Consider the following 17651-nt stretch of genomic DNA (forward strand, 5'->3'; position numbering starts at 1 on the left):
ATCAATGTTGCCTTCAGGGACAATATTGTTTCTTTACTCCTACTTAATGATACATAAAGATCCTCACTGTTCCTTGTTCTTTTTTCTCCCCACAGCATTAAATTAGAGGTAATCCTTAGTTATTAACTGTGGCCAAAAGCTCTCCTCACAGACACTGTCTTCCAAAAAGCACCTGCTGTGTTGTGCACCTGAGACTATTCTGTGCTCCAGGATGTCTCACAGTGCATTTGAATTCATGGGGAATGATTGTGCCCAGCACAATCAGATTTCTAAGTTATCTTTGTGGGCCTCATTGTTTGCTGCAATTCTGCCTTTGTGTTATCTGCATATTTTGGTAGGGATTTATTATTTTCTTATGTATCTTAGCGAACGTGTGCTGCATACAATCAGCCAAAGAAACTATTCTTGTTGGAAATGTCACCATTAGTTCAACAGCTTTTGGGCCATTTAAAAATTGCCATAGTCTGATTTTCCATCATGCTGGTTGTAAAAGAAAATGTGATTTTGATACCGAGGCAAATATATTACAGAATTCCTATTCTGTTATGTCAACACAGTTATCTTAGTTAACTAGACTTGAAATCTCTTCAAGTCTGTTTGACAAGACCTGTTTTCCATGAAATTGTGTTACTTGCTTTTTCTGATCTTTTCTTCTAATGGAGCCATGTATCAGCCCTGTCTTGTGAGTTAAGGAGATTCAGTTTGCTGCGTTCTGGAAGCTTCATGAAAAGTGAACAAGGCAGCAGATAACTCGATCTGTATGAGGCAAGCTGGTTAATCTCATTTTTCAGTCTTCACAGTCTATTCACCAGCCGGTGCTGCCTCATTCCAACTGCAGTAAAATGTGCAGATCAATACTGCCAATGGGTGATTAGCAAGTTGCAAACTTCAGTAAGCAAATACATCCTAGTCAAGGCTTGAAGTTGGAGAAGAAAGTGGAGAAGGAGTGATCGAGTGGGCTGAAATAACGAAACCAGATATTTCCTCTAAAGTGAAATGTAAGCATTGTTGAGCTCTGTTAAGCAAGATGATGGCAGAGATTTGTACTCCTTTCACAGTGATTACAGAAAATACTTTTTTTTCTGAAATCACTAACATCAAATGTGCTTTTCCCTTATCACCTCTCTTGATCTTACTTTTTTTTTTTTTTTTGCCACTGACCTGCTGGAGGATAAAAATGTCTCAATTTGTGCAACTGAGATTTTTATTGTTATTCTTGAGGCCACGTTTTGCTGGTTCAGTCAGATGTATTCTGAGATGATGGTCTACTAGTCAGTCTCAGTTTCGGGCAGAAACTCCCTGGTTTCTGTCTGTATATTCCAGATGCACCAAAGGCAATTTTGGGGTTCTGCTCATGAAAACAATTCAGAATAAATGCCTTTAGCTCCCTCTGAGACAAGGAGTGCAGCTGAAGTAGCAGTAATTTTAAGGTATTAAAACTGCATTAAAAACAGAACAGTGACTGAAATATGAAAAAGGACCGGGTAATTGCTACAAAGAATGAAAATTGCATTCTCCGTAGCAAATGTGGTCTGACCCCTGAAAGTCAGGGTGATTGTGTGCTTAAAGATGCCTCTTGAAAATCCGTGGTTAGAGAAGTGCAGGAAGGCTCTCTTTCAAGTTCCAAATGAAGTTGAAAAGATGCCTTCTCAACTGCAGCCAGGCTGTGTTTCTGAGTTATGCATGTGTTGTCTAATTAAAACTTAATGGGAAAGAAGTAACTACCGCAGTGCAGGAGCGTGTTGTGGTAGCTGTTGTGTAAGGCTGAACTGTCCTCTCCTTGGTGGTTTGTTGTACGAGGGCTGGAGAGCTGGCTTCTCACTGAGAAACACTAGAAAGCTGGAATTTCTTCTCATTCACAATTTTCTCTCCTAAAAATGTTGTGATACATGTTGGCAATGAGGAAAGTGACGATAAAAATGAAAGCCTGCATTTTATACGGCAGGAAGTACTGTGTTTTAAATGAGGTTTTGGAGGATCTTAACGGTTTAGGGGTTGACCTGGCAGTCATAATTCTGGAAAAACCTGGCAGTAAAATTTGAAATCATCGCCCCTTCACATCTCTGTGCAAAATGTGCTGGTTGCTCTCCAGTCCATTAGCACAGTGACGTAAAGCTGGTGAAATAAAATCAAACAGGAGGCAGGACAGTTGTATTTCAGACCATTAAGTCGCACACTGTTGTTCGGACAGTTTTGTGTCTACCAAATATATTTCAAGATAGATTCAGGCTGAGTTTGGCTCAACTTTGTAGTAGTCTAAGCTTGAATAAGGAAGATGTGTTGTTGGGGATGAAGTGATGTAAGTCAGGTTTAGTATGTTTGACAGAGTCATTTTGCTGATGGGTTGGTGATCCCAGTGTGATGTTCTTAAGCGTTTTCCCATATGTTTAGCTCATTTTGCATTTAATTGAAAAGGGATGAATTGTAATTGAAGCTTTGCAGGCAACCAAGAAGTATTTCCCCCTAGGGAAAGCCAAGAAGGTATATTTAAGCAGATGGTTGTGCTGATATAAGTCACCACCTGGACAGTCTCACCCAGCACAGGGGGTATGAAATGGTGGGGGATGCACCTTATGTCACCTACAGAGGTGCAGCTTAAATTGTAAAACCTGTTCTCATGCCAGAAGTGTTTTTCTTTTTGTCATAGGAATAGAAGAGTTTAAACTGAAACTTTGCTCCATAGCCAAGGCTCAGGTGGATCCCTTGTGCCACCTGTGGATGTCTGCTCCTCCTCTCCCCTCTGCACCATCTTACCCTGTGATGTTAGAGCTTGAAATTCCCCTTCTCAGCCCAAGAGTTTATTGCCATATGGAGACTTTCTGGGTCTCATCAGTACAATGGGTAAAGCAAAACCAAGTTACCAGCTCTTCTTTCTCAGGCCATATGTAACTAGTGAGGAGTATTGATTTAGTTTTGATGTGATGTCGTTTATAAATATGCATGAGGATTTAGGGTTATTTAACTGTGCTTTTTAATTCTCCTTGCATTGCTGACTCTTCTAGTCGAGAGTTTCTTTGTATGCACAGCAAGTTGCTCTGTGACAGCCCTGTTCTCACTGCCTGGGACCTCTCTAATGTTTGTTAATCCCAAGTCTGTAGAAACTTTTAATGTTCAAGGAATAAAAGGACACAAAGTGATGCCCTTCTGCATAGGGACCAAGGGAGCAGAGACCAGCTCTCTGAGAAGCAGGGTAAGGAAACTTGGGGCCAAAAGGTAATCATCACAAAGTGGGGAGAAGAAAGGAGATGTAGGAGATCTTTTTCATGCTCCTGGAGAAGGAGAAAAGAGCTCTTTTTGTCAGGAATCTTACAACTTGCTTAAATTAAAAAAAAATTAACCTGGTCAAATGGTGAAAAGGGAGGGAAAACCAAACATTTGTCTATTTGCCCTGAGGAAATGAAAGAGAATGTACCCTCTGAATCGATATTTGGGTGGTTTAGATACTCAGATTTCTTACTTGAGAAAGAGCAGAGCAAACAGAAGAGGGTTCTGCCTGTTCGACACATCTAAGTGAACCTGCATTAACTCCTCGTGGTGAATAATGTAGATAACTACGTGGATAACAGGATGGTATGTACATGGATATATGTTTTTCTGGGGCGTTGGAAGCTCCATATCTGGTCTCTCACTTTTCCCTCTACCAAATTATCCATTACTGGAGGACTTTCCTCAGTGCCTGGCCGGATGCTGAGGTGCTATTGGGGAAGAAGAGCCTCTCCCCAGGGGCAAGGCAACCTCCACGTTGCTGAGAACAGAATTAACTGACAAAAAGATAAAACTTGGCAGTTTCACTGTAGCTGCTCTTCCCCTCAGTGTGTTGCAGGAACATGTTTTGTTTCCCTCATTCTCATCCTCTGCTTGGCCAAAGCAGAAGGCGTGTGGGAGGTGATAACCTCTCGCAGCGAGAGGCTGCAGCGGAGCTTGTTTAACCTGGAACACATTTGCTGTAAAACCCACTCAGACACTGCCCGGCTGCTCCAGGAGACTGTCAGAAATGAGTCCTCCAAACCCTTTGCGTCTGTCACAGTTTCTGTAGGATGTGAGAGGGAACTTGACTTGCTCTTTAAGTGGAAGTGCTTCCAGCTGGAGGCTGGGAATCTGTTAGTGACGGCTGGCGAGCTCAGGGGTGCAGCCAAGGCCAAGGGTGCACCTTCATCCACTGAAAGGCAAGGGTTTGCTTTATACCCTGCCAGGTCAGAATTATACATGCAAGGACATATAACAGTACTTTTAGATGCATTAAATTACAGGATCAAAATGTCCTGGTGTACGTGGAGCCTTTAGGAAATTCAGCATTGCTGTTAAGGGTGTTGTGGTTGACCTCAGCATCCAGCCTATGCCGTGTGTTTGCTGTACAAATACACAGTGTGATTGGCAGCTCTTCTTGTCACTTACTTTTCAGGCTTTTATATGCTCAGATAAACTTTGATGCTTCCTGCCATCAGATCATGATGGCTTTTACATAATTTTTAATTATGCATCTTTCTTTTTATATCAGATACTATCTAAAAAAAATACCCGTAGAGGTTTTGCTTTTTCCTAATGAGATCCATTAACTGGAAAATCCTATTACATTGCAGTTTCACTTTCCTTTATAAAGTCTTTAAAGTGGGACCTCTGCTGTCACACTTCACTCTGACTCTTCCTGTCTGAGTACAAAGGGTCCTAGCCTGGCACAGCCACTTCATGTTGCTTCTCTCCTCTGGGATCTCCCCTTGAAATCCCATCTGAATTGACTCCAAAGTAGAGCTTTACTATGATACACAGGATTACAGAGACGTTAAAGCAAGATTTATAGACTATTGGGAGTGGTGGAATATCTGAATCGGAGTAAATACCACAAAACCACCTCACTTGCAGCATCTTCTGTCTTTCTGGTCTTCTGAACAGTATCTGTATGTGCATGCTGCAGAATAATAAACAGAGCAGCAAAGAAATATAGTTTGGGTTTTTTTTAAAAATTAACTATGTACTTCTGTTGAAAACCTAGATTTGGTCTGACACCTCTCAACAGTATTTTCAACCAAAGTTACTTCATTTGTATGGGAAAGTCGATAAAATGTTTTTTGAAATTCAGATCTGGGAGAGCCAGCATTTCTCACCATATAAAGTTAAGTCTTATCTCTGAGAAAGAATTTTTATAACTCACACTATAAGCTCTTTGGGGCTGTTTCCAGAACCTGTGTGCTTTTTATTTTCAGTGTCTTTATCAGAGGTTTTTGAACCAGCACAGGTCTCCTCTGCACGCTACTAGACTGTAAATAATAGGAACTTTTTACAGACTTTGTTCTCTGGAAAGACAGGAATCCTTGACTTGAAAAAACTAGTGTAGAAACCCTGGAATTCAAATCTCTAGGTGGTAACAAACCATCCTAGAGCAGACTATGATTTTCTTCCATTTCAATAAAAGGAAGAGCAGCAATTGAAAAGGACAGTGAACATTTGAATGCATTTTTTCTTCTAAATTATCCCAAGTCCATGCCATTCCATGTCTCACTGTCCTGACTCTTAACCTTCTTGTCACGTTTTTTTTGCATCCCAGACCTCATCTGAATGCCTCACTCAATGCAAATTATAGTCTTGCATCCTCCAGGGAACAACACATTTGAAAGGGGTATAGAGAACAGATCTCCTTTTAAAACTGTACCTGAAGGGCTTCAGCACCACTGCGGAGACATTTTATTTTATTACTCCTATTGCAGCAGTGTCCAAAATGTGCTACATGCTGTACCAAACGATATGGTCTGGTGTTAGAACAGTGTGATTAGAGCTTTTTTGTCTGTGATACAGACTCCAACTGCCTCCCTGTCTCACTGCTAATTTGCTGTAGATGCTGCGGTGAAAGAGGCCATAGGGAAGAATATCAATGAGTGTGGGTAGTCTGGAGGATCCTCTCAGGAAGGAAGAGAAAAAACCCTGTAGAAGCCTTTGTGGGAGGAGCAGCTGATCCAGGTGTTGGAGGTGGCATTACTGATGGAGTGGAGAAGGTGACATGGGGTTACTCATTGCATGTGAGGGCAAGGATCTGAAATCTGTTGAGCTGGTGGAAGCTATGGAGGAGTTACTGGGGATGAACAGGCATAGCTCAGGCTGACACAGATGTCTTTACCCTCACTGTTCTGGAAATGGGTGTTCAGGAGCCCATAGGAGAAAGGTTGCCTAAATTAAGGGGTATGGGCAAGAGGTCACATCACCTGGACAAGGAAAAAAATATTCCTGTTTTGTGGAAGAAGAAATAGAAGGCCTTGGACTAAGTACTGGCTAAGAAAAGGATAAAAAGCTTGCCCAAATGAATTTCTGGTGCCAGGTTTCAGGGTTGTGTGTGTGCAGATGTTCACACAAAGATGATGGTGAGAGAAAGAAGGTGGGGAACTGGCAAGAGACCTGGTGGGAACAAATGAGCCTTTTCCCAACATCCAGCACCTTCTGTTTTTCTTTTTTTTTTTTCTCCCAACTGTTTCTGATTTCAAGCATGCACATACTGGCAAAGCTGCAAGGAGCAGGTGGTGGTTGTTGCTTATTTGTTAGTTTGCTTTGTCTCATCTTTGCAATCCATTTTTGTTAATACAGCTCCTGTTCCACAGGCTTTAAAGATCCCTTGGTGTAGTTATCTTGTGTGACAGAGGGAGCCGGGGCGGGTGAGCGTGCTGTGCTTTGTGCACTGGGTACAGAGGGAATTCTTTGGGATGCGGTTTACTTTAGGTTTTACTCTAATCACTTTAACAAGCCTGAGCAAAGAAACAAAAAGAACAAAACCAAGAAACAGAATTTCCATTAAAATGGCATTTCCTGAGGTAGGATTAAGCTTTCTGAGACTGCCTTGTACTGGGTGCAGAAATGCCTCCAAAAGGCTTTTGTACAAGAGAGTTGAGTAACCAATATATTTTTTTTAAAGCTGCTAAAGTTAAAATAAAATACAGGTAGACCCAAAAGAAGCTGCTCACCTGTATAGCCAGGCAGACTCTAGTTAATAAGCTACTGCAGCAAGGGCTATAGTTGTCAGGGACCTTGCATGTGCCTTTCAGGTGATAAATTCCAATTTTGCCTTCCTACTGTTTTTTTGTTCTCCCATCTTTGAGTAAAATTTAAAATGGGTATTGATGCAGGACTAACACCAGACAATTTTGACATAAATGCTGAGCCATTAACTGTAAGCTGAAGATAAACACGTTCAAAGACGACTTCTAATGATATATGACTTCTCTGCTTTCATAACTCAGAGAAAGCAACGGGGTGTTTATTAGCTGTGTGCAAAGCCCATGTGGCTGTGTTTACCCACAAATACCACATGTTTTCAGGAAAGCCAAATGGTAATTCCAGAAACCTGAAAACCTTGGGAGAGGTGTGCATTCCTGTGGCACCTTGAACTGTGTAAAGGATCCATGGTCAGGAGGAGGCACTGGATCCCAAGAAGAAGCTTGCAGGTCCCCAGAAGCAGCATCAGCCCTTTTTTTTCCCACACACAGTTGTTTGCTCACTCCCCCACCTTGGTGGTGCCTTCTCTTGTGCTCGGCATCCTGTCACTGCAGGTGTGGATCGTTGGGCAGAAAGTCCTGTCTGTGGTTACCAGTCTCAAGTGTTACTGACCAAGGTCCCTGAGCATCCCCTGGCCTTCATCCCTGTGCTTTTCTCTGATCTCCAGGGTCTTCCTTCACTTTGAGTGTCTTTCCTGCAGCCAGGATCGTCACCTTCTTTGCAGGCCCTCTTCTTTCTGGGATCGCTTCTCTTTTTGGGAACTCATCTTCACAGCACCACTTTTCTTTCTGGAACTCCTGCTTTTCCCCATCCAAGTAGCCTAAATCATTGATCAGCTTCTAATCAGCCTCCTAAGGCTGATTCTGTCTCATGTCCGCCTGTCTTTGGAGGACTCAGGATGTGCCACTTCTCTTTTAGTCCAGGATTTACCAAAATTTATAATCAGGCTGTGCCTGCAGTGAGGAGGTAACATGCTCTGCTGGAGAGTTCAAAAGTTCAAGTTTGGACATTCACCACCTGCATATACCCAATTATCTGCTGTGTTAGTGTTCACAATTTAAGCTAGCTTTTGCCTACAACAGCTAAGAAGTGGAAGCAAGAGCATTCCCTGGCCAGTTGGACGCTTTTCAAACGCTCCCCTTCCACCATCCCCCCAGCTGATGCTTTATGTTTTATATTTGTATACAAGAAACTTTCCCATCTGTCTCCTACAGCTAGATGCAGACTTTATTTCCAGTGTTCTTCCAAGGTAACTACTGACCCATTTAACGCTGATATCATCTACTAAGCTCCTTAAATTGTTTCCATTTAAATTCTCAAGTATTGTGAATAACTCATCCCAGTCCGGAAACCTTGGAGATCTCTCTTTGAAGAAGTCAGCACGGAAAGAAGTTCCTTGGCTGGGGAGGCAGCAGCGCGTGCTGCTCGTATTTGGGTGGCGCTCACCGCGTGCGAGAGTCGCGCGAAGAAGAAACGGTCCTTTCCTTGAAGAGCTTCCAATCGCCAGCCTTTTCTCAGCAGGGGCAAGCACAAGCTGTTGTATTGCCAGCGAGCAGCAATTTAACTCAGCTGTCCATATGCTCCGCCAGAATTTATTGTGCTGCTCAGAAATCACAATCTTTTAAGGTTGATAGATACCGAGACTGTGAAAGAGATAAGGCACTTCAGCGCATGTCAGCCTCATCTATGGGTTTTGACAACTTTGCTTTAGAGAAGCATTAAACAGGAGGAGCCTATGAAGAAGTCAGTTGAAGGTCTTTGACAGTGCCTGCTGACATTGTATCCTGACAGTCGTTGCCTTTTTGGGATGTATGGACTTCTTTAATTTCATTAGTGATGTTAGATAAACACATTCACACCAGTGGAGACTATTCCCTTTGCTACCAGCTCTACCTTCTGATCAGAAATACCTGCAGAAGATGAATAGACCTTAAATGGGGCTGTTAAGCACTGAACGTTTCATCAAATGTAAAGTAGTCCACATGGTTTTAAGTACTTTATTCTTACCTGTGTGCCTGTGAAAGTGAGTGGAGTAGAGAGAAAAGCTTTTATAGCTCCTGGAGAAAGACATTGCTGAATTGGGACTGTGCAGTTTTCAAACAACCAGGAGGAGAGATGCCAAAATAAGTTCATCCCTTTTCAAGGTGCTGTCACTGGCAGCTTTCATTGTTCTTCTAAACAACTTCTCTTCTAAAGGAAAAGTTTCTGTTTTCCAGAGATTAAAGCAGTTCTGTCTTCATTCATTGCTTTGGCACTTGACTGATTCTTCCCTAATGGGCAGATTACTTAGGAAGTTTTTGAGCTGTAATTTCAACACATAGACCAACATGCTGACTGTTTGCCGATAATATAGTTTTAAAAAATGACACATAGCATCAGCACAATTATCTCCTCAGGGTGGTTTTTTCAAGCTGGGAGATGGAAGTGAGAAGGGAGGCAGCAGCATCTGACTTGAGCTTGTACCTCTGTTCTAGATGACAAATTGGCTCTGTTGCAAATTCTTTTTTCTACAGTCTTTTGTCAGAAAGTTTATTGATAGCCAGAGTCTTACTAAATAGTTCTGCCATGTCCCAGAGTGTTCTTGGAACATATTGCATTAAGCCAATATTTGTGTGTGGCATCTGTGGTGTCTGTCTCACACAGTGACTGTGCAGTTGGGACAGGAGCAGTGGGATGGTTCTTCTTGGTGGTCCGTGAGAGAGTTTCCCTTGTGCATACCTGGGGCACGTGCCTGGAAGGTTGAGGATAATGCATCAAAACAAAATTATTTCACAAATCGTAGAGCACATTAACATGTGGAGTCAACAAATCATCTCTGTAAAATGTCCAGTGCCCTTCTGAGAGCACAGAAATTATTTTGCTGCCTTAAGCACCAAATCAGCTGGTTAGCATCTTGCTTTCCAGGAATGAATAATCCACTCTTTTGAGTGTCAACCAGACTTGGTTGTAATCAATCAAGGTATTTATTGCTTCCCCCTAAATTGAAGTTCTGTGTACATTTTTCTGACAAATCTGAATTACTTGTTCAATGTTATTCCTTGAAAGAAGAATCGATGAATGCCAGCAGTTCTCTCTGACTCTCCAAGTCATTTACTCTTCAGCAGCTCTACAAATTTCAGTTATTGGATAAAATAGGGGTAGAGAGGAGATACTGCTGAGAAACTGGTAGTAATGTATCATCTTTGCTCTCTGAGACACTGACCATGATGTGCTGATGAGCACAATGAGCTACCAAGTTACCTACTGAATGAGCCAGGGCCAGGGTGACTTTCCAACAGAGGGACAGTCTATAGGTCATTCATGGATTGCATCCCCCAAATGTCTCATATTTCTGTATAAAGGTACCATGAGCTTAAGTGGATTTGGTCAAGTCTTGCATTCAGGCCAAGTTTCCAAACCTGCAGCACTCTTTTCATGCTTCTTGGATAAACCAGGGATACATTACTGTTTGTTCCAAGATACTTTTTAACTCTGTTAAGCAATACTTCCTTGCATGTGTTGGTTCAGCACAGAAGCAGCATCTGGAGCTGTGCCTGGGCAGCTGTTCAGGGAGTCCCAGCTCCTGTTCAAGGAAGGTGGCTGTCTCTTCTGTACCCGCCTTTCAAATGCCACTGTTTGGTGTTCCTCTTCAGTGGCCCAAGATTAGAAATTATTTTATAAACGGGCAGATCTGTTTTAAGTCTCTCCCAGTGCCTGAAACACCGTTTTCCAGACTTCTGATGCAGAACTGAAAGGACACAGTTATGATCAGTAAGACTAATTTATTGTGGGGAGAAGAGCAGTTGACAGAGAAAAACAGCAATTTACATTTTCCAGAGCTAAAGGGACTCCAGGAGGAGGTTGTTTGCTTTCTTCAGTCCCTGGTTTCCTACCAGCATTAGGGTTTCATGTCTTTCAAATGCTGGTGAGATTTTAATGCTGCTTTTCTGTCTGTTATATTTAGCAGTTTCCAACCGTGACTCTTCCTAGAGCCAACCCTAAACCCCTCATTTTCACGACACAAAGTCACTTCCAACCTCCAGAAATTTGGAATAACACTCCGAACGATCGAAGCTGTGATACTATTTTGACTTTCTGCTTTACCTGCACATGAGACTGATCCCTTTCATCAGACATTGCCTCTGGTCTGCAGCGTTTCCATGGAAAGCTTCGTGCGTTTATTTGAAACTCCATAGGATGTCAGTAAATTTCCTGGGGACTTAAGGAACGCTCTGCTTGGTGCAACTGTGTAAGGCAGCAGCGTGTTCTGGTGGTGAGAAGGGGCAGCTCTGGAGATGTCTTTTATTTTCTTTTCTGCCACGGTGCTGCTAAGGAATCTGGAACTGGAGACTGGATCTTTCCATACCTGCACTCTCCTCACATACCAGACTTCAGGCTTTGCTGTCTGCTTTTTGGGCTTTAGGTGGTGGTTTCCTGTGGGGTTTGTACAGGACCTGGCATGCTGGGATTCCTGTCTCACTTGGTTTCTTTTAGGCATTGCTATAATATAAACCAGCTGCACTAATATTTTAGCTTTAGGGAGAAATGTACTGGTTTGATGTGTGCTGTGTAAAAGAAAGAGAAAGCTGCTGCCCCTAGCCCAAAAATGTGGGTAGCATAGCAAATATGTTAGTGATCTCCCAGAAATGCTAAATGAGATGGACTCTGCCACAGCCTTCTTTTCACTGTGGGCTTTTAAGATATTTGCCTGTCTTGGTGTACTTCAGAATGATGTGCTGAGGGGAGCTGGTGAACCCCAAAAATAAGGCTGAGCCCTGGTGCTGAGTTTTAGAACATAATTTTTCAAGGGGGGCATGTTATAAAAGGAGAGGATAAATGGTCTGGAAGATCTGTAACAGCCAAAGCACTGCAGCTTCATGGCAGGGCTTTATAGAAAGGCCAGAGAGATGATAGTAAAGACTAAAAAACCTGCAAAATAAACAGACTGGTGCACTGTGGGTTGCAGCAGTCTCCAGGTGGGCATGGCTTTCCTCACACAGGATCCTCCAGGATCCTGCTGCTACCCCGTGCCACATGTGAGTGTCTGCAGTGATGGTGATCCCTACACTGGAGCTGGAATGGTGGTGGCAGCTGGGACAAGGAGCTGTGAGCTCTGCCTGACCTTGGCAAGGGAGACAGGGCCAGAGCTGCCCTTCCTGGCTGGTCAGAAGCAGAGGCTGTGCAGGGAGAACCAGGCTCTGCAGTGCTGATATCGAGAGCATCCTTTTGCTGGCCAGTGTAAACCCTGTCACAAACTTTGGGGTTGAATCTCTTCCCTCGAAAGACAAACATGAGAATGAGGAGTGCCCTGACCTGTCTGGAAGAGTCCTGAAGTGCAAATAGCATGAGAAAGTAGAGAGCTGGTGCATTTACTGGTTTGTAAATGCCAGTGTGTCACTGGGGAGAGTATATCTAATAAGGTGGTGTTACAGCTGACTTTGTTCTCCCTCTGTTTGACATCTCCAAGATGCTGCTTGTGTCCTCTGGTTCTCTCCTAAATTTATCGTGGCCAAGGCCAATGTAAAAAAGCCCAGAAAAGCATCTTTGACCACAGTGATGGAAGATATTATTTTGTGAGAGCCCATAAACTTGTCCACTCTCCCAGAGATGCTGGAGGATGCTCCCCTGTCCTCCCCTGGCATGGCCCAGTTATGGGGCTGTTGTCCATGAATTTGTCAAGCCTGTTTTTGAAGCAGTTTTATGTCTGCTGCCAGGCCCTGGGGCAGCAAGTTTCAGCAGTTCACTGCCTGCTGAGATGCTTTACAATATGTGAATAGAGTATTTTCAACAAAAGATGTTTGGGAATGGGATCTTCTAGGGTCTCTGACCAGCAATGACCAGCAATGCAGGATGAAGTTGCTCATTCTCTGCTCTGGTGTGCTTGAAAAAACCCCCACATAAAGTTCTAGCACGTCTTTAATGGAAATGAAATGATAAGATTGGGATAATATCTACCTCATGCTGCTCTTGAGGATTAATTAATGTTTACAAAATCACTTTAGGTCCTGAGATTTAATTGAAGGAAAAATATTACCATATAAAATACCTTTTTATACAGACACTGCTATAGGGTTTCAGCTGGGTAGAGTGCTGTGGCAGCACATGCTTTACTACATTTATGGTCATGAGGCTTCCTGTAGTTTATGTGAAAATTGTCTCTCTGAAATCACAAATGTAACATCAGTGTTTTTCTCTCTCTTTGAAAGAATATTAGTTTACCATCATAGGATTTGTCTGACTATTTAAACTGCTGTAAATACAACTCACCTCTGAGAAGAAAGAATGGAGTATCTGTTCCCTTGCTTGGGACAAGCTGATACAACTTGCTAGTGACTCCACCTTTGGAGTCACATGGATGTTGCTGGCTCATATGAGCAATAAATGAGGCTGGTACTGGGTGTCCTGCTGTAATTTAAGGGTGTATCTAGGTGTTCATTATAAGCTCCTGCTATCAAGAGATTTAAAATACAGTTATAAAACTTAATTTCTGGAGTTAAATTTAACCATGGAGGTGTCAGCCAGGGAGCAAATTCTGTTGAGTGGAGTGTTTCTATGTTTTTTTTCTGGTTTATTTGTTTTTTTTAATTTGTTGTTTCTTTTTTTGTTTTTTGTTTTGAGTGTTTTTTTAAAGATGGAGTAGAAAGAGAAGGTGAAACAACACTGGGTTTGACTGACTTCAACTGTTGGAATAAAACATTGTCACTGCATATATGTCACCTTTTTTTTTATCTCCTGTAACATTTTTTGGCTTCACAGAGCAGTACAGATTGGGTGGACTCAGAGATTGAATCAGTTACTCAATGCTCTTCTGTCGTTTCTGCCACACAGGGCGACTTTGACCCCAGCAGAACCAAAGTTCTTCATTTCAGCATGAACCCCACGACTCTGGCCAAGCAGCAGCGCAAGGAGGAGCAGCAGCAGCTCCAGGAGGAGTGTGAAAGGCTGCGGGAGATGGTGAGGGTGCTCGAAGGAGGCGGCTCCATCTCGGGGAATCTGGAAGGAGTTGGGAGTTTTCAGTCACCGCAAGAAGTTGCAGGTAGGCTGCTGGCTTCTGGTCCTGGAGATGCATTTATTCATCCATGTTGCCAAAGGAACTGACTGCAGAAGCAGATGGAGGCATTGCAGACAGCGTGCTTTATGTGCTTGATGGAGTGGTTATAAGGAAAATGAAAAAAGCTGTGTTGATGCAGGAGAAAGTGAATGTGTGGTGGCAATCCTGTGGCAGTTTGGTTGAGGGTGGGTGTTAAGGCTAAATAATAATGATACATATAATTTGCTCCTGATAAATGAAATACCCATACAACAGCCCTCATAGGCTGGTGCTGCTGATGGAGTGAAAGGAAATATTTCCTTCCTTTCAGGGCTGGTTTAGCCCTTGAGGTAGTACAGACAGCAGGAAATAACTTTCATAGCTGCAGGGAAGCAAGTGGTTGAAATCTTTTCAGACCTGGCTTAAAACAAATTAATATTGTTTATCAGTGAATATGTGCCCCATTAATCACAGCTACATTCAATACTCCATGAAAGCAGAGTACATCTTTCACCGAGCTAAATATGTTTCACAGGATCTGTGGCTCTCCAGTACAATCTCTCTTCCCTTCACGTACCTGAATGAGACTTTTTAGTAAAGTAACCCCAAAATCAACACCTCCAGACATGCTCTCAGACTCTGTAAATCAAGGTAAGGACGTTAGTAAAGCCGGACCCATCACCTGCAACACTCTGAGGGACCAGGCAGAATCAAGTCATACTGCAGAGCCCAGGAAATCTTACTGCTGTAACTCTCCCATGCCCTCAAACCAATTTTATTAGAGAAGAGAAGAATAAAAGAGAGCTGAAGGTCCTGGTGTGTTCCAGCTGCACGTACGTGGTCAGTGTCCTGAGGTCAGGAGCCTCCCTCAGATGAGGCTGAGAGAGCAGAGCTTTTCTCAAAGGCCACATGTGCTGGAGATTTCAGACCCACAAAAGGGCAGAAGAAAATATCTTTCACTGTTATGAAACCAAAATTCTCAGCAACTTACTTGTTTTCCCATCGCTCAAACAATGGCACTTTGTTACTGCAGAGAATGTGTTCGTTCCGACATCTCATAGTGGATTATGGCACTATATAGCCTTAAAAATATGATGGTGAGAAGTGCAGATGGGGTGGTTTGTAAAGTAAAGAGCTGACTGGATGCTGGAGGTAAGTGACAGCCTGTCACTGCTGCTAGTGGATGTTTTAACAAATGCATAAGCATGAAACACTTGGCAAACATTTAGGAGAGACCGTTGTTGTCCGTGGGAGCTTCCAGTCTGAGACCCCCACTGAGCAGTTCTTGGGGATAGTTCTTTCATTGCAATTTGAATGTGAAATGCACTGAGTTTTAGGGGTTTAAGTTGCAGTAGATGCTGCTGCCCAGATGCCCTTGTCTGTCATTATGTTCTGAGTACCTGGCACATTGATGCTGTGGGTCCACGGGGCTGGCAGTACCCTGTGAGCCCAGGGAGGGCACAGAGGCTGCAGAGGTGAGGTCAGCTCTGTGTCTCTGCTGCTGCTGAATGAACCTCTGGGGTATCATCTGCAGTAATTAGACCATCTCTTCTGGGGGAACGCATTTCTCACGTGTGCCTCCTGTGACGTTTTAGTCAGAATTATTATTCTGCTGCCTTTCATGCAGTTGCTTTTAGCTGTTTGTGAGGTGCCTGTGTGCTGGGATGTTACCAGGTTTGTTGTTAGCTCAGAAGGGATGCATTTTTAAAGCTGTTTTCTCTTCTGCCTTTGATTCCAACAGAAAAACAAACAGCTCACTGGGTTTCAGGGTGTTTCCAGCCTCGTGTATGTGATCCTTTTTTTTCCCTTTTACCTCAGTCCCAAGCTACATCATTCTGACTTTTGGTCACCAGCTCAGATGGGAGAGAGCATCAGCTGCAGAGCCTAGCAGAGTGGGAAATACTTCAGTGTCATTTATCACAGTCACAGGAGGGTCCTTTGCATTCTCAGAGTGCCTATAAGTGCATAGGGAAGTGGTTCTTGTAAACAAAATGGGGAAAAAGAGCTGTTAGTGAAGGATGGAGGAGCCCCGTGGATGACTCTCTTTGAGACCAGGGTGAAGGTGTTAATAAGCCAGGTTATATGGAAAGGTCTTGTGTTTTTCCTTGTATTTCATATGCTTGTTGCATCACTGTCATGCATGGGGGCACATTGCCATAAATACTCCTAAACTCTCCTTTCTGCTGTGGGAATTCAGCAGCACGGTTGGAGCATGAAGGCTGTATTATTGGGATGTGCAAGAGACACTGAGGATGTTAGGGCACTGACTGCAAGGTTAGTGGGTGATTCTAAGCTGGCTTTAAATCAGCCAGGTGAATGCCACATTTGTCCTTCTTGCTGGGGCAGGGAATGCTCCTGGTGGGTCGGGGGACAGCTCATCGAGTGTGCCGTGCAAGCTGCGTCCATTTCTGTGTTGACTCCATCCTGCATCCGCAGTGTGAATGCAGCAGCTGTTCAGCAGTGGCTTAACAACATGGATTCACATGGCCAGAAAACTCACACTGTCTCCCTCTGGATAAGAAATGGAAGGTACAGCTTTTGATGTTTTCTCAGGATCTCCACAGCTCTGCCCACAGGAGCAGCTGCCATATGCCTTCCACTTCAGTGTATTTTCAAGGTGTGAAATGGGGAGAGTGTGGCAGAAACTCCCTCTGTTCTGTTTGTCACTGTGCAATTGGCTGCCCCAGGGATGGGTGTTTGTTGTGCATAATAAGGGAGCAGGTTTCGGTGAGGTTTGTGAAGCTGTTTCTGTACAAAAATAAGAAGAACTGGAGTTTTTCTTGCACCCCTTTCTGTCAGCTGCAAGACCCATCTGTCTGTTTATCCAGCTCATTTGTATAACACATGCAAGAGGCAAATTCAGTTCTCTGAGCTTTTGGGGTGGGAGATCCCTGCTGTCAGAGTTGAATGGGATGAAGAGAGAGAGAGGACAGAGTAGGAAGAGTGTGGACAAAAGCTGAGAGGACAACAAAGGTCATATGTAAGCTTTCATTTTGTCTTTAGATAAATAGAGGTAAATGTAAGATTTTATTGTCCTTTTTTGCCATATAACCTGACTGGCCAATTGGCTGAGGTGAGGGATTTGAGTAGCCGGTCAGGTTTGCTGTGTTCAGCAAGCTTATGTGGTCTGCAACAGCTACACTTGTGGTTCACAGAATTATAAATATACCAACCAAATAAAAGGCATTAAGGACAATGATCTTGATGGTTTTGATAATAATGTATTGGCCATTATTAAATTCCTTCATTGGACTGGAGTGCAGCACGTTATTTCTGATCATAGTTCCGACTCCTGGATAGGTAATAAGAAAATTATTACTGTGGACGTTAAAGCTCATTAAATGTGACTCTATTAAAAATCAAGGTTATGCTGGACTTTAAATCTCTTTGAGCATAACCACTGGAGGCTGCAGCACAACCTGGCAACTTGCCACATAGTTCAGTGGCCCTCTCCTCTCATTTGTGCCGTAATAGTCTCTGTTCAGGTGGGGGCCAGGGGTATTGCAGGGAGAGCTTTTAACAGCGTGAGCTACAAACCACATGCTGTCCTTTTCCAAAATATAAATTTGCACTCAGGCTCGTGTTGTATTGACAGGGCAGGTCTGTGGCTGCTGCACTCTGGGCATGGGCTGTGCCTTTGTGGGTGTCGTGTTCCTCTGCCGGGGCT

General features: G+C 43.3%; 1 protein-coding gene across 2 annotated transcripts in view; it reads left to right on the forward strand.

Annotated features, from left to right (window-relative positions):
• Positions 1–17651, forward strand: part of MAD1L1 (MAD1 mitotic arrest deficient like 1) — a 353601-nt gene that overhangs the window by 216145 nt on the left and 119805 nt on the right. For both annotated transcript variants that reach the window (XM_017813643.1, XM_017813644.1), the window contains one exon: positions 13783–13990. In XM_017813643.1, the coding sequence (XP_017669132.1) occupies positions 13783–13990 (208 nt within the window). The remainder of the gene's footprint in view (positions 1–13782; positions 13991–17651) is intronic.

Source organism: Lepidothrix coronata, unplaced genomic scaffold (genome assembly GCF_001604755.1).
Source record: "Lepidothrix coronata isolate B3197 unplaced genomic scaffold, Lepidothrix_coronata-1.0 Scaffold41, whole genome shotgun sequence".
Lineage (NCBI taxonomy): Eukaryota > Metazoa > Chordata > Aves > Passeriformes > Pipridae > Lepidothrix > Lepidothrix coronata.